Source organism: Epargyreus clarus, unplaced genomic scaffold, assembly GCF_041222505.1.
Source record: "Epargyreus clarus isolate Ecla_fem2 unplaced genomic scaffold, WU_Ecla_fem_2.2 ptg000019l, whole genome shotgun sequence".
Taxonomy (NCBI): Eukaryota; Metazoa; Arthropoda; class Insecta; order Lepidoptera; family Hesperiidae; genus Epargyreus; species Epargyreus clarus.
The window spans coordinates 5,160,667-5,183,429 of NW_027332227.1; the positions used below are offsets into that span (position 1 = coordinate 5,160,667).

The window sequence follows — 22,763 nt, forward strand, 5'->3', positions numbered from 1 at the left end:
AAGATAGAAATAATTTTAATTCACTAAATATAACAGGTTTAATCTCACAATAAAAATTATATAATAACATTTCTATATGAAACATATGATTTTCAAAAATAAACTAATTTGAATAAAAATTAAAATAATCTCATCGCTATAAAGTCATCTTTAACATACTTATAAAATATGTCTAATAATTTGAAAGACTCACCTAAAAGTGACACATATACAGTAACCAATCTTTTCCAACCATCCGTTATAGGAACCCTAGAACAACGGTTCACCATCCGTATCCGTATACGAACAAAAACCATCCGTTTTGAGCCACCGGAACCCTAGTACATCCGACGGTTCACCATCCGTATCCGTTCACACAATAACCGGCACATCCCTAGCTCCACAGTGTTCAGCGGGACGTCTGCGCGGCGCTGGGCACCTGCGGCAATCCAAACTCGTCGACTGGCACGCCGTCCTTGTTCCGCACGCTGTCCGCTCCGGGCTCCTTGTCCGGAGCGGCTGGAGCTTTGACCACGTCGTCCAGATATGAAGCGTCATCGTCTAACGCTATCTCGTCACCTGAAATGATCATGATTATGATTGAGATTATGCACTCTCTAAATTTTTTACAATAGAAGTGGAAAGTCACTATCGTACAAAGACTACATAAGTATGGCTCCATAACACACCAGACTGTTTACAATCCAGTCCCAAAAAATAACACATACCCAAAAAATATTTTGAAGTTTTTGGAGTTTACTCCTTAAGAAACGATTTGAGTTATAAGGCCCAGTACGGAAATTTTATGAGGAGTAAAATCAAGTGTAACACGAAAAGTTGAGGCGTAACGTAGAAAGAGACAAACATATATATCTGTAGGATTGAACGTGTAAAAGAATGAGATGGAATACATTACACAGCGTATCTCATTCTCGGGGTCTCCTCTTTGCGCGATACTTCGTAGTCTCACTGTATCCTCCAGTCTGAGAGTTGAATGTGTGCGTATGTTTGTACGTGTGTGTTGCGCGCCTGCGTATATGTTTGTTTCTCTTATCATTTTAGCAGATGCGTTCATTTACCCTTTTTTTCTATTCGATATATATCATAATTATCGTTCGTAAGGAGTAAACTCCAATCGTGCGTCGTAGCTGACACACACACACTTTTTTTTTTTATAATATAGGAGTAGCAGACTAGTATGCAGTCCACCTGATGGTAAGTAGCTACTGCCGCCCATGGACATCTGTAATCAACCCCAGATAGGATCAGACATTCCCACCTGTGGCCGGACTCAGATGCGCCGCTACCCCTGAGGACTACGCTGGAACGCCTCGCAAAAGTCTGTCTCCCTTACACCCTTCAAAAAGGAACACAGCAGCGCCTAACACTGCTGTTATTAGGTAGAAATAGTTGTGGCCGTGGTGCCGCCTGAGTCGACCCACAAAGGTTTCTACCACCTTCATAATAAGTAGCCTAATATTAAAAAAACGTTCCTATACATTATCATTAAGATCATCCGACAATGGGTATGGTAGAAATATGTCCGTAAACTTACCTAATGCATCAAGTTCTGCGGCTAACTCATCGTCGTCTATCTCTGGCATGCCATACTGGCGACCGAGGGCCTCCTGTACTTCATCGGCTTGCTCCAACATGTCTGCGAGCTCATCGTTCACATCCTGAAAAATAAAAATATTTATTTTTTATCCTTTTAACTTCTACTTTGTGAATTGCGATTTTGAATATTATTACAGAATTGAAGGTAGGTAGAACCCTCTGTGGTTCGACTCTGGCTACACCACAGCCATACCTGTTTCTACCTAATAACAGCAGTGTTAAATGTTACTGTTTTCTGGTTTGAAAAATGTGGTCAGGGGACATACTTTTCTGAGGTTTCCAGCTTAGTCTTCAGTGACATATCTGTGACCAACCTCAGGTTTATACCTAATCTAATCTTATCAGAGGTTGGTTACATATTACCATGGGCAGTAGTAGCCACTTACCATCAGGTGAACTGCATACTAGTCTGCTACTCCTAAATTATATAAAAAAAATAAAGACAGTATTCCTAAAGTACATTAGTAGATCTACAATATAACATGATGCTAACAATGCAATGCAAGGAATTTCATTCCCAATTTGCATCTAATTACATATATCAAATTGCAGCCTAAGTTTAATATCAACATACCTCAATGGAATCAATATTGATCTTCTTAAACTCCTTCTTCATTGACGACACACCATCCTTCATAGCCGCGATGGTGGTGTGAGTGTCCTTCAATGTCTGGGTGGCGTAATTGGCCTGTTCCATGTTGAATGACTGCGCACGGAGATTCTCTAACTGTTGCTCGTACCTGAAATGTTAATTTAAAATATGTTACGTGTTACTGAAACCAGTGTCCCGCAAAGTGCGTACCGTGGCACACTGGTGTACCGTGGTAATTAGTTGGTGTGCCGTGGAAAAATAAGGTTATTTTATTAAATTATTTCAGTAAGTAAGGGTAAACAAAATACCTACAAAAATCACAAGAGCGTAGGAGCGAGATGTTTTGTTTTGTTCATCTAATTCTTTGGTTTCAATAAATGTTAGTCAACATTATTGCTTAAAATTACATATTACTTAAAAACAAATTTTTAATTTGTGGTGTTCCTGCAAAAATTTTAGTTTTACTTGATGTACCTTGAACACAAAAAGTTTGCAGAACACTGACTTAAACTATAATATATTTCAGAGATTATTTTTTCCAACTCAATTACATAAACTTACAAATACCTTTTCTATACCGTGGTTCTAAACTGCACAACTGCATTTAGACTACGTCCTAAACAAATATGTAGGTTTTTTATTATAAGATATAGCATACAAGCATGCTGTCCAACAGATAGTCAGTGGCCACAGCTGCCCATAGACATCTGCAATCAACCCCACCTGTCTAGAACTGCGTACCCTACCTGCCTACAACTGCATACCCTTGAGTATTCAGATCGATTGAGAGTGACGGTGTGTTGTAAAAATGACACTCTGGCCTAGAATAGGCTTATTCACCTACATAGATCATATTTTTCATGAACGACGACAAGAATCTTAGATTTCTGGCCTGTAGTTTACATTGCACATATATTACAGTATGTGATATACTCCAACTGTGTTGTTACAGGTGCTTTTGCAATGTTTATCATCAGCCTCAGGTCAGCTTGAGGTTAATCACTACGATAAAGGTATATGAGCTACATTAACCTTTTAACAACAGGTTTACTATCTTAAAAATATTCTAGAAATTTATATTTTTCTAATGAATTAAAAAAAATTTTAGACCAATTTACATTTTCCTCTGCTTCAGCACTCGCATAGCTTTTTGTTTCACCGAATTCTTAGCGGGCCCCTCTCGCATTTTCGCCATCTGATCTTTATATTTTCTTAGCTCAGCGTCCAATTTCTGCACTTTTTGCTCTATACTATCTGCCCGGCTATCCACCTGAAAGATATTAAAAAAAATGCAAAATGTATGCCTATGAATCATTCATTGAGATTTATTTCGTTTTTCGTCATATACTACGTAGATTGCTTGTACTTACATTGCTAATACAGTCAGTGATACTGGGTCCCGGGGCTTTTGGTTTACCCCTACCGAAGATGCGATTCATTTTTGTAAATAGATTACAAGTAATGCAAAATAAAACAAAATTATAACTTCTCCAAATAAGCACAAATAACAATGACCACAGAGAGCAATAAATTTTATTACAATGTCACGATAATGAAATTACTGTCACTGCTGACAGATCTATTTTTTTTAAACTTTTTTATGTTTAAGGTTTATCCTCGTCAGCCTAAAACTAACACGTTCCTCAGACTCAAAATAACAGATTTTTTTTCTCTTATTATGAGCTCACTAATTAGGGAAATTACAAACAAAGCAATGCTTTTAATACCGAGTGTTAACTAACTATGCTAATATGTATCACAGCTAATTGTCTATGTTTACATAACCACAGGTAACACATTTTTTTTTTAAATTAAAGGTAGGTCTACATTTGGCGCATGCCTGTCGTATTTTCTAATATAACGTGCCATATGTATACAGCGTATTCATATTTCAAACAGCATATTTCGTGTCTGGGTGAAGAGTGGAGTAATATTTTTTTACTTTTTTATTATTCGTATGGGTATTACTCAATGGACACATTTAAAAAAAATATTGGACATCTAATGATAGTTTTTATACAGTAATTAAAATTTTCCACAAGTTTTACTATGTTTTATATATATTCTATATTTTATTTTTGCATAATTATGATGAATAATTAAAATAACAATAAGAAATAAAAAGAAGCAAAGAGAACCTATTATAAAAAAAACAATGTGAGCCGTCACGGGACGCCTGGCAGATGTGAAACATCGACATTATTTTGTAAAAGTAATATGCAGAAAAGAACATAATATTGTGATAGGAACTAAATATGTCATAATGATAAAATAAAATATTACGATTTTTGCGCATGGCGCGTCGCCACACCGTACACACTACTGCATATAGACTGTATATATATACCATCGTATATGCGTCTGGCATCTGGCATGCGTCGCCACGCCAGAAATCGGTTTTACGTGCGGCTATAGATGTTTCACATCAAAAAAATGTGAGCCGTCACGGGACGCCTGGCAGATGTGAAACATCGACATTATTTTGTAAAAGTAATATGCAGAAAAGAACATATTGGATAGGAACTAAATATGTCATAATGATAAAATAAAATATTACGATTTTTTTCCAGATAACGATACCTATTTAAAGAATAAACATTTATTTTCATTAAATACAAAAACAGTCGATTGCGCATGGCGACGCGTCGCCACATCGTACACACTACTGCATATAGACTGTATATATATACCATCGTATAGCGCCACGGCATGCGTCGCCACACCAGAAATCGGTTTTACGTGCGGCTATAGATGTTTCACATCAAAAAAGTAGTATCATCATCACTTAAGATCCCAAAGGACGCAAGATGCTGGCAGTATTTCTTTTTTAAATTGCTTTAAGTGACCAAATAGTCCAGTGAAAACGCATGTACGCAAATTAAAGTCAACAGAAACGTTAACCAAACGATTTGATAGTTATTTAAAAAACTGATAAGCTTCCGGACTCTATGTTAAAATCTTGTTCACTGCAACTTGTAAATAAAATGCGTGTGTGTGAAATTACTATATATTTGGGTAAATGCTTGTACACGAGTTTAACCGATATGTCATACTAAGTCTTGCTCCGTCATAATACTTAAAATGCATGTTTTATATTATTTGACATTGACACTTGACTGTGACAACATTGACAAACAGTTGATCGTAAATTGTAAGTCGTAACTTACCATTAGTAAATTTGGTATTTAGTATGAATATTGAATATTGATATATATAAGGGCATAAAACAGAAGAGTTACCAATGGCAATAATACCAAAGTAGACAGCAAAGTATTTTCTATTTTAGTTTTGTACTGAAACAGGTTTGAGTTGATCTTCGTACGAATAATTTGAATTACAATACAACGTTATTAAAAATAGTAACTGTTTGCTGAAAAGGTAGCGTTTTACATCATAATATACGCAAATCTAAAATGACCACTAACGGAATACTCAAAGAGGTATGTTAATTCAATATCATAGATATTTAGATAATTAGAACCGCATGTGACGACAAAGTCTAAATGAAAGAAAATAATAAGCATGGTTATTCGTGCCAACACGAGTTTAAGTCTATTATTATTATTATTCTCACGTGCTTCTGATGATATTTATATAATTTAATTTACTTAATTGAATAAATGTTTTTTTTGAGAAATCATACTTTATTTATTTTAACTTACAATAACATACATCTTATAATTATAATGTAACCATAAAATAAAATACAAATAAATTACAATCAAATTTATTTGCTTAACCAATTTTTATACCTCAATTTGCATAATAATCCACTTTATTTTTATTCATGTTAAATATATTTTGGTATCATTTGTAAATTAAATTATACAATTTTATATTTCTAGTATGAATGAAAAGAGCTTAAAATTCAAATTCACAAAAAATTGTAAATTTACCGAAAACCAGCTTTATATATTTCCAAAACACTAAGAACCAATAAAGATGTTTGATTACTGTAACATTAGAAAGAGCGCATAATACTGAATTAAGCTGAATCGCTTAATGAATTTGGTTGACTTTTGATATTGGCCCTTACTCTTCTTAGGTTAAGATTTAAAATTCAAATTAAAACTGGTTATCCATCACTATGTACCACATACCCATTTACTACTTTAATTATAAAAAAAACATATAAAATTACAATAACTACTTTTTATATCATTTAATAACTGTATCATTCATTATAATTGTTCACCATTAATTATTTACCATTTTCCTTGTATGCCATACACATTGTTCATTCTCCACACATTATACATACATTTCATTGCCTTGTAGGTGAAAAAACTATTTAATGTATTCTATATACAGAGCAGCCCTTGCAGAGAGATGTGCAATGCTGTGAAGTGCTGGAAATGGGATATATCTCAGTTAATAAGTCGGCAACCTGACCCTGTAGCAAAATATGCAGTACTCGTACTCAACAGAACAATATCACAGAACCAGGACTTCATTAAAAACTTCTGGAACAATGGTAAATATGAATAGCTTTTACTCGAGGTCTATGTTTGATGAAAATGCAATTTTTTGATAACATTGTCCTTTATCATCAACCCATTTTTGTCTTACTGCTGGGCATGGGTCACCAGACAACTAAGAGGGAGAAAGATTAAGCCATAGTCCACCGCGCTGTCAAAGTGCCTATTGGTAGACTTCACATACCTTTGAGATTTTTTTTTATAAATCTCCCACAGCACAGCAGGTTTCCTCACGAACTTTTCCTTTACCATAAGCAAGTGATAATTATTTTCTAATATGCGCATAACTTTGGAAAAACAAACAGGTGCGTGCATGGGATTTGAACCTCGGACCTGTCAATTGACGGGCTGAGTTTTTTCATCATTGCTTTTTTGTCCTTAAGCTTATTGCAAAACAATAAATGAACTGAATAAATTATAGATCGGTAATATAACTTGCGGCTTTTTTTTTACTTAGTACATCTGATGAGCAAGTAGATACAAATCTAGTTATTAATTTTTCTCTTTGAGAAAAAACATCATTTGCAATATTTTACAATGTGTGAGTTGCATATCTTTCATTTAATAGGTAATTGGTATTAGGTAATTGATGTGTTTCTTGAGCTTCTTAGGATCCAAGAAATTCCTGTCAGAGGAATGTCTCATAATCCTTATCATCGTCTTCATGGTTATCATTATTATCATAGTCTTCATCATTTACATTTATTGGAATGTTTTCTATATCAGACCAATATTTTTAGCAACAGCGAATAGTACAACAACTATAGTACTAAGTTATTGAACCATTATATTGTCATAGATCTGCCACATATACATAGGTGCGATTGCAGCATAAGTTTTTGGGTAGGGGAACAGCATATATCACAGGGGAAATTTGGTTAAATCAAACCACTTTTTTCTAACTTTAGTGTCTATTGTAAAGTCCGCCATATCCTCTTCCCTACCCTGCAGCAGAAACAGACAGACAGACAGAGAGAGACATCATAGCAATGTTTCCTCCCAAAAAAGCTGATCAAGTGCGAGTTGGACTCTATGGTTTTGGGGGTAACCCTTGTGACCCCCTCCCCCTCTGGGACCTCTCTTGTATATACATCAACGTGAGCCAGGTCATGGGTAAAAGCTATTTTATATGTTACAGCATTACTGAGAGTGACAGTAGATGGAGGCACTATTCATTGGAACACATTTTTTAACAAGCTACCGAGTGCCGATCAAGAAGTCATGAAATTACCGGAATTGGTAACTGGCGACTTTGACTCCATAACCGAAGATGTGTTGCAGAAGTTTAAAAAGAAAGGTTGTAAGGTGAAATTGTTTTTATTAACAAACCAAAGGAACGCTCATTTGTAAAGAATACATAAATTTCTGTAATTATAGATATCCATTATTTGTTTCTTTTCAACAATTTTAAAATGACAACCATTTTATTTATATTACTCTGGATGAATTAAAAAAGGACTGTTTATCATAGTAGAATTAAATACCATAGTTTTTTATTAAATATTTCAATTAAATAATTTTATAAGTTAGTTTTAGAAAATAAGTAAGTACATTTCAATAATTACAATGGCATACCACTAAGAAGTAGTTTTCCGATTTATCTTATTTTATATTTATCTTTATAGATATGTCATACGCCAAACCAAGATCACACAGACTTTACCAAAGCAGTGATGGAGGTGAACAAATATTGCAAAACAAATAATACAGAAGTAAGTATATAAACTTTATTACAAAACACTAAAAATACGTTTTTTATAGTTGAATATAATGATAAAGCAGACATGCTACCTGATGGAAAGTAGTCATCGTCTCCTATGGACACTTGGAACGCCAGAGGAGTTACCAATTCAACGTCGGCTTAGAATGAGAGGTCTTTTTCATCTTTTTTGAAGAACCCCATGTCATAACGCTCTGGGAATAGCGGGAATACTTGTATTCAAAAATAAATCTACTAAAAGAATTTCAATCTTTTACATACTATCAAAAAATAATGTGAGAATATTATTAACAGTTCGTTACATATTATGACTATTTTATTATGGAATATGGTGCTATTAGTGGGTAATTTCTCACAGGTACAGTTCAAGCTACAATATACATTAATATATGTAAAATAAAAGTCAATTGTGAGTATCGATTATTTCTTATGTTATTTAAATGAATTACATTATAATTTAAAATGATTGTATATTAATTTTACAGCTGGATCACGTCGTAGCAATATGTCAAAGTTCAGGAAGAGTAGACCAAATTCTGGGGAATATCCAGACACTGTTTCTTGTGAAAGAAAATCATTTGCTAAACTCAAACACAAAAGTGTATATCCTCTCTGATGATAGCATATCCTGGCTGCTTTGTCCTGGTGACCATGTGATCAGCATTCCAGAAGAAACGAGAAAACATAAGAAGGCTTGGTGTTCTTTAGTGCCTATCGGAGAGGCTTGTATGAATGTAACCACGAGTGGACTAAAGTGGAATTTAGGTAATAATAATTAACCTCTATTTTTATTTAGATATTTTATTAATAGAGGAGCAGATGAGCATGCCGTCCACCTGATGGTAAGTGGCTACGGCCGCCTTGGACGTCTGTAATTAATCCCAGATAGGATTAGACATTCCTGCCTGAGGTCGGCCATCAAATTGACTACATGCTTTAGTTCATTTATATTATTAGAATAAACATACTGAGTAGATGTTTACTAAAGGTAATCTTTTCTTTTTAGATCATGAGCCACTTCAATATGGAGTATTAGTGAGTACTTCAAATACGTTTGATGGGTCTGAGCAAGTGAAAATTAAGTGCAGTCACACATTGTTATGGTCTATGAGGATACCTAGTGTAGCAGGTAACTAATTTTAGAAATAATATGTTAAAAATTAAGAACATTAAAAGCGAATGAATACAGTTAAATGATTTCCCGCTACTCGTCAAGAGATGGCGCTACACGTTTTTGTAACACGCTATCGAAGTTTTCACAACGTCTTGTACATATGAGTTTCAGAGCACGAGTGCGCCCCAGGCATAATCACCTAGCTCGGCGGGAGATCCCCTCTTGCCAAATACATTTAATATATGATTTTGTTATCTAAAATAATTCATACATACAGAAATAACTTAATTACATTGCTCCAAATTAAAATTTGATTAGCAGGATTCAAATAATATAAAATAAATATGTTTTATCCAGCGATTTTTTATAAATTCGACACGTGATCTTGTGACGTGAACGCAAACTATTGTTTGTCTTATGACCAAAAACCTAAGCTCCATATTTGTTTGTTTCATAGGTTAATGAAGATCTTACAGCGGTTTGTGCATCAAGATGAAATTATCAATAGTCAATTTTTTTACATAACATTACCTACTAGTACATTGAAGATTTATCATAAGGATGCATTGCATCTATGTAACATTATTAGAATATAGAAATGAATTAATACAATAGGCATAATGACATTATTAAAAAATCACAGAATAAATTATTTTAGTGCAAAAATACGTTGAACGGATTCTTACATGACCCAGTTTTAAAATAAAGTTACGGATTAATTATATTTTCACTAAAAATGTTTTGGTTACAAGCATAACGGTATTGTCTGAACTTTACAGTTCGCAAGCGTGACGTCACCAGCAGACGCCATGTTACCTACTAGGGTTTTCGCGCCTAATTCATAATAAATAGTAAAAAATCAATAAGCACGAAGTGCGTAACCAAATTTCGGCAATGCACGGCAATATACTAGGCGAAAGGTTTCTGCGTGTTTTTCCCTCTATACTATTTACGTTAAAGTTTAATTTATTGCCGAAATAACATTATTTTACATAGATTAGTAAAGATACTTCGCCGCATTGAAATTGAATGAAGCCACAAATGGCTTTTTATAGTAAGTTCTTTTTTTGAATTCTTGACAAATAAAAACATTATTAGAGAGAATTTACGAATAAATAACTAATACTGCGTAATTTACATAATAAATAAATCCGTATTGCAAATATTTTAGGGACATTTTAGCACGGAGACGTGGCAAAACTTTTTTACGCAACTATTTCAATTCTCAAAACTGGGTACATTTTCTTGTTAGGAGTAATCTTTACTAATCTATGTTATTTTAAGAAACATTATATTTTATAGGAGGGGATTTCAAAATTTGTCATAATGCCCGTTGTTGTGATTGTACAAGTTCCTTTATTTTCCAAATATATTTGGAAACGTACTTACTCCTCGTACTGCTTTTTTTATTTGAATATTGTTTTTTTGTTCTATTTTAACTTTTTTTGTTACTTTTGTTATTACTTTAGTTGCATATTTTTATGGTTGTAAATTTATTTTATGCAATTTCTATTTTATCTATGCATCGTTTAATCGTCTCATCGTTTCAATATTGATACATGAATGACAAAATTCAGGATGTTTCAGTAAAATTGTAATTTTAACGTCTTGTACGTATCCAATTAATTTTAAATGTTTTATTGTAAAAAAAACGTGATGAAAATAAATTGATGCGTGAATATCTTATATATTAAATTCTCGTGTTACAATGTTAGTTACCGTACTCCTCCGAATCGGCCTTACCGATTTTCAGCAAATTTTATATGTGTATTCAGTAGGTGTGTGAGAATCGGCTACTATTTATTTTGCATACCCCTAAGTGATAAGGAATGTTCACCCTTAACATTTTTTATTTATATGACAACACAACGTTTGCCGGGTCAGCTAGTATAATTATGTACCTATAATAAAAGATAATAAGATAGGAAGGTACTTAAATATAAAAAAATAATCACGATAAGTTATAAGATTTATTAAATCTCAAACATGACAGTAAGTTTTACTCAACAATAGTTCCTTAGTATGTACATGTTATACAAAAAACACTATATTGTAGACTTAATTCCGAAGTATGTACTTTAAAATAATAAATTATTAAGTAGATATAAATACTTAATTAGTCCGCATGCGTACCCGCTTCCTATCGAATCACATTTACGTTTCCTGCGTTCGCAAGATGAGGAAAAATTGCAGCGGAAAAGTTCACGCATGCAGGTGAGACACGCATGTAAACAATCTTGTGTGACAAATTACCAAATTCCAAAGTCAGTTTTTCAATTCTATGCTCTTCAATATAGTACTATAGAAAATTGTAACTTGTGCAATATATTGTGATAATCTATTTTTGCTTTATAATGTGTGGGTTTAGAATATATGTACGGTATAGGTGCTATCTATATATATAAAAGCGAAAAGATACTCACGTTCGAAACGTATTAATCAAGGTTTTACCGAAACTACTGAAGCTACAATCATGAAATTTGGAATATAGCTTCATTTTATAATGTAGATGCGCACTAAGAACGGATTTTTTGATATTCCACCATTAAGGGGGTTAAATGGGGGTTGAAAGTTAATATGAAAGTCCGTCAGTTTTAAAGCAAACTGGATGAAAATTGGTATTTAGCTTTCTGATTTAAAGGAATAAAAATCTAATCTAAGGGTTTTTTCAAAATCAACCCTAAAGGTGGTTAAATAGGGGTTGACAGCTTATTTTAAATTTTGCCATTTTCAAAGCCAGCACTATGAAAGTTAGCCATTGCTTTACTGGTTAGATATAATAGAACTTTAGTTCTACCGTTTTTGGATAATCAACCCCTATGTGGGTTAAATAAGGGTTGTATGTTTGTATGGAATTCCCTCAGTTTTGATGTAAACTCTATGAAAATCGGTATTTGGGGTTTCGATTAAAAATAATTAAATACCTATTTCACCATTTTTGGAAAATCAACCCTTAAGTTGGTAAAATAAGGGTTGACAGCTTATTATAAAATTTGCCAATTTGAAAGCCAGAACTATGAAAGTTAGCCATTGCTCTACTGGTTAGATATAGTGGAACTTTAATTCTACGGTTTATGGAAAATCAACCCTTATGTGGGTTAAATAAGGGTTGTAAGTTTGTATGAAAATCCCCCAGTTTTGATCTAATCTCTATGAAAATCTGTATTTAGCTTTTTGGTAGAAAATAATTAAACACCTATTTCATCGTTTTTGGAAAATCAACCCTTAAGTTGGTAAAATAAGGGTTGACAGTTTATTTTAGAATTTGCCAATTTGAAAGCCAGCACTACGAAAGTTAGTCATTGCCTTACTGATTAGATATAGTGGAACTTTAATTCTAGCGTTTTTGGGAAAATCAACCCTTATATGGGTTAAATAAGGGTTGTTAGTTAGTATGAAAGTCCCCCAGTTTTGATGTAAACTGTACGAAAATCGGTATTTGGGTTTTCGATAGAAAATAATTAAACATCTATTTCACCATTTTTGGAAAATCAACCCTTAAGTTGGTAAAATAAGGGTTGACAGCTTATTTTAAAAATTTCGGATTTGAAAGCCAGCACTATGAAAGTTAGCCATTGCCTCACTGGTAAGATGTAGTGGAACTTTAATTCTATCGTTTTTGGAAAATCAACCCTTATTTGGGTTAAATACGGGTTGTAGGTTTGTATGAGAGTCCCCCAGTTTTGACGTAAACTGTATAAAAATCGGTATTTGGGTTTTCGATAGAAAATAATTAATCACCTATTTCATTGTTTTTGGAAAATCATCCCTTAAGGTCGTTAAATGGGGGTTGGAATTTTATTTCAAACTCCGTTAATTCGGAAGCGAGGTCTATAAAAAATTGCATTTGGCTTTCCTGTTTGAAATAATAGAACTTTTTTAACACCATTTATGGAAAATCTACCCTTAAGAGGGTAAAATAGGGGTTGAAAGTTTGTTGGGAAGTCCGCAGATTTTGAAACAAAGTCTATGAAAATTAGTATTCAGCTTTCTGATTGTAAATAATAGAACACCTATTTTACCGTTTTTGGAAAATCAACCCTCAAGTTCGATTAATAGGGAATAGAACTTTATTTTAAAATCCGTTCATTTGGAAACAAGGATTGTAAAAAGAGCATTTAGCGTTCTGGTTCGAAATAATAGAGCTTATTTAACACCGTTTATGGAAAATCTACCCTTAAGAAGGTAAAATAGGGGTGGAAACTTCGTTTAGAAGTCCGCATCTTTTTAAGCAAAGTCTATGAAAATTGTTATTTGGCTTTCTGATTGAAAATAACAGGACACCTATAAAACAGTTTTTGGAATATCAACCCTTAAGGTTATTTAATAGGGGATGGAATTTTATTTTAAAAACCGTTTATTTGGAAGCAAGGACTGTAAAAAATGTAATGTGTTGGGAATGATAAAAATTTTTAACACCATTTATGGCAAATCTACCCTTATGAGGGTATAATAGGGGTAGAAACTTCGTTTAGAAGTCCGCAGATTTTGAAGCAAAGTCTATGAAAATTGGTAAATTGCTTTCTGGTTGTAAATAATATATCACTATTTTTCCATTTTCACACACCAAATCAACCCTTGAGGTCGTTAAATAGGGGTTGGAACTTTATATATTTTATAATCCGTGAATTTGGAAGCAACCACTATGAAAAACTATCATTGGACTTAATGAAGCATCTGAGTCACTGTTTTTTTTAGATCAACCCTTAAGACGGCTATAAAAGGGTGTATGCATCATGCCTTTCTGTTTACACATCTGTTTCAGCATTTTTAGCAACTCAACAATCAACCCCATTAGGGTGCTATAAGTAAAGAAAGTTTCTTTAAAAACCGTTATTGAAGTTACTTCCTTTGGCGTGTCTGGAAAAAGGGGTTATTCGTCATCTCGCACGACAAATCTCGCCCGATCGGGCGACTTGGCACCTTTCGAATTTACCTAATATTTCTGTCGTCAACTCGCACGACCATAAAAATGTGAGGTAACTTAGTACAGTCAACTACAAAAATCCTTTTTAAAAACGTTTAATATTTTATGGTTGGACTTTAAAATTAAACAAAATGTTATTATATCATAATTTAGATATATTTCACAAATCAACATCTCAAAAATATAAAAACATGTTACACCAAATAATAATCAAAGTAAAACAATATATATTCTCAAAAGCACTTGGCTTGTTCATTAGCTAAGTATAAAAATATGATCAACATTAAAAAATAGAATCAACAATATCACAAAAGCATTTTGACTTGTTATTATCTAAGTATAAAAATGTAATCAAAAATATAAAATATAATCAACAATATCACAAAACCATTTGGCTTGTTATTATCTAAGTTTAAAAATGTAATCAAAAATATAAAATATAATCAACAATATCACAAAAGCATTTGGCTTGTTATTATCTAAGTTTAAAAATGTAATCAAAAATATAAAATATAATCAACAATATCACAAAAGCATTTGGCTTGTTATTATCTAAGTTTAAAAATGTAATCAAAAATATAAAATATAATCAACAATATCACAAAAGCATTTGGCTTGTTATTATCTAAGTATAAAAATGTAATCAAAAATATAAAATATAATCAACAATATCACAAAAGCATTTGGCTTGTTATTATCTAAGTTTAAAAATGTAATCAAAAATATAAAATATAATCAACAATATCACAAAAGCATTTGGCTTGTTATTATCTAAGTTTAAAAATGTAATAAAAAATATCAAATATAATCAACAATATCACTAAAGCATTCTAAGTATAAAAATCAATAATATCACAAGAGCATTTGGCTTGTTATAACTACTTCTTACTACATACAATAATTGTCAGTACACATCACAGATCACGATTTTTGTTCTTATTAATTGTCAAATCAAAATATTCGAAAAATTATAATATAAGAATTTCGATACATAATTCAATATTTATGTTTCCGAGTCTGAGTTCGGTAATTGTGGTAGCAATATGTTTATCAATAGCACAAGTTTCTTTCTGTTTTGTCGTAATATTTGATCCTTTTAAGTTTAAAGTTTGATAATAATTATCTTCTCGTTGTAAGATAGTCAAAAAATGAGCAATGCTTTTCGGTTTACTGTTTACTTTTTTGTTTATAGTAGCATGCCAGCTCTCAACCATATTTGTAGTACGGTGATGATTGTTACTGCACGACCATTTGTCAGCAAAAAATGAAGATTCACTTAACCATGTTTCTACAAAATAATTATTAAATTGGACAATTGTTTCATCGTTGGGGCATTGAGACATAATGTACAACCAACCGCTGTCAATAAATTCTTTAGGTAAATGTGCCAAAACAGTACATCTTTTTACATGTTTTCGAGCCAGTGCAGATTTAGTAATGCCTACTTCATCAGCCTTTCGCCACAAACTTCTACAAAAATGAAAGAAACACCCACAAATGCAAGTATCTGGGAATAAATCTTTGATCGCTGACATTGCTGCCTGCTCGAAGTCGAGTATAATATTTTTTGGATAGAATTGAGGAATTTGGCTCTTGATCAGGGAAAACAACACTTTGTAAGTTATTTTACTTTTGTTTGGCAATAATGCATAAATCACAGGTATGATGTTAGAATGTGTTTCACTGCTTCCTAAATCAACATGTAAGGTGTACAATTGCTGGAAGGGTTTCAGACAAAATTTAAACGTTCCGTCACATAAAACTGTCAAATTACAATTTGCTAATATTGTTTTACAATTATTACTAGCGAAAACCAAAATTCTATTCTTCGAGCTGTAGTAGTCAGCTAATAAAAAACTTTCGAATTTTTCGGGCACGACAACTTGCTTTAAAGTGTTAGAACATAGTTTTTTTACACCCAGTGACTTATTTCTATTTCGGTAAAACTTATTTTTAACATTTTTAAATTGAGGAATTTTTTGGATAAGGTTGGTTCCTTTGTCTTTTAGCTCAGCAACACTCTGTCGAAAAACACTTGGTATGGGTACAGTATAATCCGTCTTCACTTTTTCCATGCACTCGTTGAATTCTACTTCCAACTCATTTGACGCAAAATCCGGCTCACAGTTGTGTCTATCCTCCCGCTTGATAGAGTTATCTATATTATTTATAATAAGGTTTGCTTTGCATATACTTCGTTTGGAGCATCTCCAAACACAGGATCCGTTATTTTTCCTATGTAAATTATATTTATGGCCCGCGCGAAGAAGTACTGGCTTTCCTCTTTGTGAAATAATTGTTTTCACATCAGTTTCAGAATTAGATGGACCAGATTGTGATTCAACTCCTAAAAAAATTGTTATTATTGAAACCGGTTTTTTGAAACAAATCGTGAATAAATGTAGGCAAAGCAAAGCATTTTTTTTTATAAATTTCGCATATAACTTATTGTTATATATAACATATATTATTTAATTTATGTCTCATAGTTTATTTCAATGCCAGTCAATATATGACAAAACAAGATGGTGGCCACAAAAGCCATATTTTTAAAAATATTATCCATGCTCTGTTAGGACAGTATTAAGATAAAACTAGTAGTAATAAAATGTAAAGGTACTTCATAAAATGATAATTATTTACTTTACTTTGACTAATCAATATGAAAAATGGGCAGATGAGAAAAATTAGGCACTCATTTTTGATTTCATTAAGACATAATAACACTCTGTAAATAAATTAAATACACTTACCTCCAACATACATAAAAAACACTAAAAACACCCACATTTTAATAAAAAAAATAATTCTTATCGCAGCTTAACATGCGCGGGCGCAGTAAAGTACGCTTAAGGGAAGACTGACTGACGTCACGATGCGCCGCGATTTCGATGGAGATAAAGGTTTAGATAAAAAGAAAGAGATAGCGCTATTCTTTTGTGAGCATAAAATTGTTTAGCTCTGCAGTGTAGAAGAGCGCTGTTCTTTTGACGGCCGAAATATTTTTATTTTATTTTTATGTGTACATATATATATTATATATATATAATCCTGAACTTACCACTGACTGACTGACATGCCGTTCTCCATGATGCCGTCTAGGAGCGACTTTGTTGTCTATGGCGGGTTTTCTCCTCTCCCCCCCGAGGCAAAGGGAAAAATATGAGATGCCATAGATTCAAGATGGCGGCCGATTTAAAATTTTCAACTTTTTTATTTATTGACTTTATCCTGATGTTTGTTTCTTTTTCGAATAATATTCGGGTGGGTATTACGATGAAATTGGAAAAAAATGAAAAACCAATATGGCCGCCGAGATATTTGAGTTTGAAATTTTTCAATTTTCGAGGTGTTTTTGGGAGGTCGTATCTCTTGGGATTTTTAATATTTTGTTGCCATTTTTTAAAATTTTCTCGGATATATCCTCAATTTTGCCAAATCGGATTTATTTTTTTTTTCAACAAGATGGCGGGTCGTCTGTTAGGCGATTTGTAAAATGTATGAAATAAAAAGATTTTTTGAAGTGAAATATTCGGAAGTTGGCAACGTTTGAGCGATTTGCTTTGTTCGGGGCGGTCATGGGGCTCGGTCCGAGGTGTTGCCAGGTTTGAGTTTTTTTCTCCCCACTCTTACAATTTTTCAAACTTTTCATTCAAAAATATGAAAAGTGGAAGGAGAAATATTTTTGATGAAAATTTTTCACTGGAATATTTTTTTTGGCTGTCGTAATGACATTTGACCATTTTCGTCGATGTCGACTGGCAACACTGGCCGCAGGATTTTTTTTTCAGTTTTACGAAAAATCGACTTCCTCGACCTGAAGGAGTGGTGGGGGGTGGGTTTGATGTATGAGTGGAATTTTTTATTTGCCTCCGTGTCTATGGGAAAAATCTGAAACTTTCAAAATTCAAGATGGCGGCCGAGCTGGATTGGGCAACTTTTTTTTTTATTTTGCACCTATCCAAGATCGGTATCGTTTCCGGCTAACTTGAGGACGACTGATACGATGAAATTAGAAAAAGTTGAAAAAACAAGATGGCCGCCGAGATACTTGAGTTTGAAATTTTTCATTTTTCGAGGTGTGTTCGCGGGGTGGCACTGATGTGTTTTTTTAAATATTTTTTTGATTTTTTTCGTTTTTTTTCTCGGATATATGCTCATTTTAACCAAATCGGATTTATTTATTTTTTTAACCAGATGGCGGATCGTTCGTCAGGCACTTTGTAAAATGTATGAAAAAACGCATTTTTTGAAGTGAAATATTTTGAGGTTGGCAACATTTCAGCGAATCGCCTTGTATGGGGCGGTTGTGGAGCGTGACTTGAAGTGTTGCCAGGTTTAGGTTTTTTTTTCTTTGTTCATACTTTTTTTGGAACTTTCCATTCAAAAATGTAAAAAGTAGAAGGAGAAACATTTTTAATGAAAATATTTTACATGGGTATTTGTCAGGGGGGTCGTAATGACATTTGACTATTTTCATCCAAATTAACTGGCAACACTGGGAGCTAGATTTTTTTTTTCACTTTTTTGACATTTCGAGTAGCCCAGCCTAAACTATTGGTGGGGGGTAGTAATAATGTATGAGATATTTTTTCGGTATATTATGGTGGTTATAGGAAAAATGGGAAACATACAAAATTCAAGATGGCGGCCCTCCTGCGATTTTCTACTTTTTTTTTATTCTGCGCGCCTACCTGAGCTTGGTGTCATTTTCGGCTAATTGTAGGACGACTGTTACGATAAAATTAGAAAAAATTGGAAAAACAAGATGGCCGCCGAGATATTTGCGTTTGAAATCTTTCATTTTTCGAGGTGTGTTTGTGGGGCCGTAGCGCGATGGTTTTATTAATATTTTTTCGACATTTTTATTTTATTGGCCGGAGTGTATCCTCAATTTTATCATATGGCAATGTTATATTTTTTAAACCAGATGGCGGACCTTGTATCAGCCATTTTGTAGAATGTACGAAAAAATGCATTTTTCGAAGTGAAATATTTTGAGGTTGGCAACATTTGAGCGAGTCGCTTTGTATTGGGCGGTCATGGAACTCGGCTTGAAGTGTTGCCAGGTAAAGATTTTTTTTTCATGCTTCATACATTTTTTGAAACTTTTCATTCAAAAATGTGAAAAGTAGAAGGAGAAATATTTTTAATTAAATTTTTTCACAGAACTATTTTTTATGGGTGCCGTAATGACATTTGACCATTTTTGTCTTAATCGACTGGCAACACTGGGATACAGAATTTTTTTTCACGATTTTCACTTTTTGAGTACTTGGGCGGAAACCGTAGACAGAGCATATAAGTAATGTATGGGAGATATTTTTTATTTCAAATGGACCCTATGTAAAAAATCGAAAATCTAATGTTGCCATATACAAAAAAAATGTTTTCATACAAATGCATTTTCTACAGGATTATCGAAGATTTCAGGCTGTTGCCACCATTTGACGTCATTTTTTTGTACGAGGCGCTTAATGGCACTTATAGACTGTACCAATGTGTAAAAAAATCTTTCAGTGTTGCCATACAAAAAATAATAATTTTCATACATGTGCATTTTTGTATGTTACATATCATGCTGTTGTAAATTTTTGACAACGTTATAATGTATGACGCGTTTGAATGTACTAATAGACTGCACATTTTGGTAAAAAAATATTTTAGTGTTGCCATACAAAAAATATTAATTTTCATACATATATATTTTTGTACGTAATATTTCAAGCTGTTGTCTTGTATTGGTAACATTAGAATGTATGAGGCGTTTGTAGGTACTAATATTGTGCACATTTTGATTAAAAAATATCTTAGTGTTGTCATACAAAAAATAATAATTTTCATACATTTGTATTTTTGTATGTGGTGTTTCGGGCTGTTGTCTCTCTTTAAAGACCACCACCATCATGCCCAGCATCACTAAATAACAGTTTTCTGTATGAGGCGTTTAATGGTACTTGTAGACTGTATAAATTGGTGGAAAAATATATCAGTGTTGCCATATCAAAAATAATAATCTTCATACAAGTGCATTTTTATGTGTCATATTTCAAGCTGTTGTTTCCTTTTGATGTCATTTCAATGCATGAGGCGTTTGTAGGTACTAATATTCTACATATTTTGATAAAAAAATATTTTAGGGTTGCCATACAAAAAATTATAATTTTTATACATATGTATTTTTGTATGTGGTGTTTCGGGCTGTTGTCTCCCTTTAAAGACCACCACCACCATGCCCAGAATCACTATATGTCAGTTTTCTGTATGAGGCGTTTTATGGTACTTATAGACTGTATAAATTGGTGAGATAATATTTCAGTGTTGCCATGTAAAAAATTATAATTTTCATACAAGTGCATTTTTGTATGCCATATTTCAAGTTGTTGTTTCCTTCTGAGGTCTTTAAAATGTATGAAGCGTTTGTAGATATTAACAGTTAAGACATTTGGGTAAAAGAATATTTCAATGTTTCTATACAAAAAATAATAATTTTCATACATATGCTTTTTTGTATGTAATATTTCAAGCTTTACTATATTTTTGCCAACCTTATAATGTATGACGCGATTGCGGGTACTAATAGACTTCACCTTTTGGTAACAAAATATTTAAGTGTTGCCATACAAAAAATAATAATTTTCATATGTATGTATTTTTATATGCAAGATTTCAAGCTGTTGTCTTGTATTGATATCATTAGAATGTATGAGAGGTTTAGAGGTACTAATATTCTGCAGATTTTGATAAAAAAATATTTTGGTGTTGCCATACAAAAAATAATAATTTTCATACATTTGTATTTTTGGATGTAAACTTTGAGTCTGTTGTTTCCCTTTAATGACCACCACCACTATGACCGGCATCATTTGACGTCATATTTCTGTATGAGGCGTTTACTGGTACTTATAGACTTTAAAAATTTGTGGAAAAATATTTCAGTGTTGCCATACAAAAAATATTTTTTTTCATACATATGCACTTTTGTATGTAATATTTGAAGCGGTTGTTTCCTTCTGGTGTCATTCCAATGTATGAGGCGTTTGTAGATACTAACAGTTTTAACATTTGGGTAAAAGAACATTTCAGTGTTCCCATACAAAAAATAATAATTTTCATACATATGCATTTTTTTATATAATATTTTAAGCTTTTGTATATTTTTGATTGCCTTATAATGTATGACGGGATCGTAGGTACTAATAGACTTTACATTTTCTTGAAAAAATATTTTAGTGTTGCCATACAAAAAAAAATAATTTTCATACATTTGTATTTTTGGATGTAAACTTTGAGGCTGTTGTTTCCCTTTAATGACCGGCACCATTTGACGTATTTTTTCTGTATGAGGCGTTTAATGGTACATATATACTGTACAAATTTGTGGAAAAATATTTCAGTGTTGCCATACAAAAAAAAATACATATGCATATTTATATGTAATATTTCAAGCTGCTGTCTCCTTCTGACGTCATTCCAATTAATGAGGTGTTTGTCGATTATAACAGTTTGAATATTATGGTGAAAAATTATATCAGTGTTGTCATACAAAAGTTCATATGCATGTATTTTTGTATGTAATATTTCAAACTTGTATTCTTTTGATATCATTACAAAGTATGAGGTATTTATAGTCTGAAAAAAAAATCATTTTGTTAAAAAAATATATCAAAATTGTCAAACAAAAAAATATTTTTTCATACATATGCATTTTTGTATGCAATGTTTCAGGCTCTTCTCTCACTTTAATGACCACCACCACGATGACCGGCACCATTTTACATTTTTTCTTAGTATTTATTGTAAGGTCACATTTATTATTATACCTTACTGCGTTAGTTCAACATTATAAAAATAAATTAAATTAAAATTAGTTTAAAACCTTTCACTCGAAAAATAATGCTGGCCACATATTTAATTGACTGAAACGCTGTACTCGTGTTTTAAAAAAAAAACAAAAGGGTATTATGGCGGGAAACGGCAGATGTCAAGGACGATGTTTGTGGAGGTCTTGGAATTAAATAAAAATAACTAGCTTGATTCAAGCCTTTCATTGGAGATACCCCCCAACAATTTAGCCTGTGGGATCGCCTGCGTAAAACTGCGTAAGTTAATTTATTGGATATATTTAAATACAACAAATTAAGAATCGATACAAATGTTGGTTGGTACAGATTGTCTTAAGTGTGCTAACTGAATTTATTAAAATTAAATAGGCATGTAATAGCCTAGCCGGCCGTTTTACAGGAATTTGATTGGGTCAAATATATATGTTTTCATTTTACCTTATTTTGATATAAATCATATAGAAGAAGTACCGTTCTTATGAGCAAATGTTA

General features: G+C 32.6%; 2 protein-coding genes across 3 annotated transcripts; one reads left to right on the top strand and one right to left on the bottom strand.

The window, feature by feature from the left end:
• Nucleotides 1–3,745, bottom strand: Vps60 (vacuolar protein sorting 60). Its single transcript, XM_073083441.1, has 5 exons — nt 3,559–3,745; nt 3,307–3,458; nt 2,171–2,336; nt 1,535–1,658; nt 1–558 (listed from the first exon to the last, which is right to left on the bottom strand). Exons 1-5 carry the CDS (start codon nt 3,625–3,627, stop codon nt 389–391), a joined length of 681 nt encoding a protein of 226 aa, XP_072939542.1. The 5' UTR covers nt 3,628–3,745; the 3' UTR covers nt 1–388.
• Nucleotides 3,746–5,353: 1,608 nt separating this feature from the next.
• LOC140750170 (thiamine pyrophosphokinase 1) lies at nt 5,354–11,899 on the top strand. Of its 2 annotated transcripts, none has more exons than XM_073083562.1 (7): nt 5,354–5,628; nt 6,467–6,662; nt 7,805–7,971; nt 8,292–8,378; nt 8,872–9,151; nt 9,393–9,515; nt 9,958–11,899. In XM_073083562.1, the coding sequence occupies exons 1-7, from the start codon at nt 5,602–5,604 to the stop codon at nt 9,960–9,962; spliced, it is 885 nt and encodes a 294-aa protein (XP_072939663.1). In that variant the 5' UTR covers nt 5,354–5,601; the 3' UTR covers nt 9,963–11,899. The 2 variants fall into 2 exon arrangements, with proteins under 2 accessions (XP_072939663.1, XP_072939664.1); XM_073083563.1 differs by having other exon boundaries at nt 6,500–6,662.
• The last annotated feature ends 10,864 nt before the right edge of the window (nt 11,900–22,763 follow it).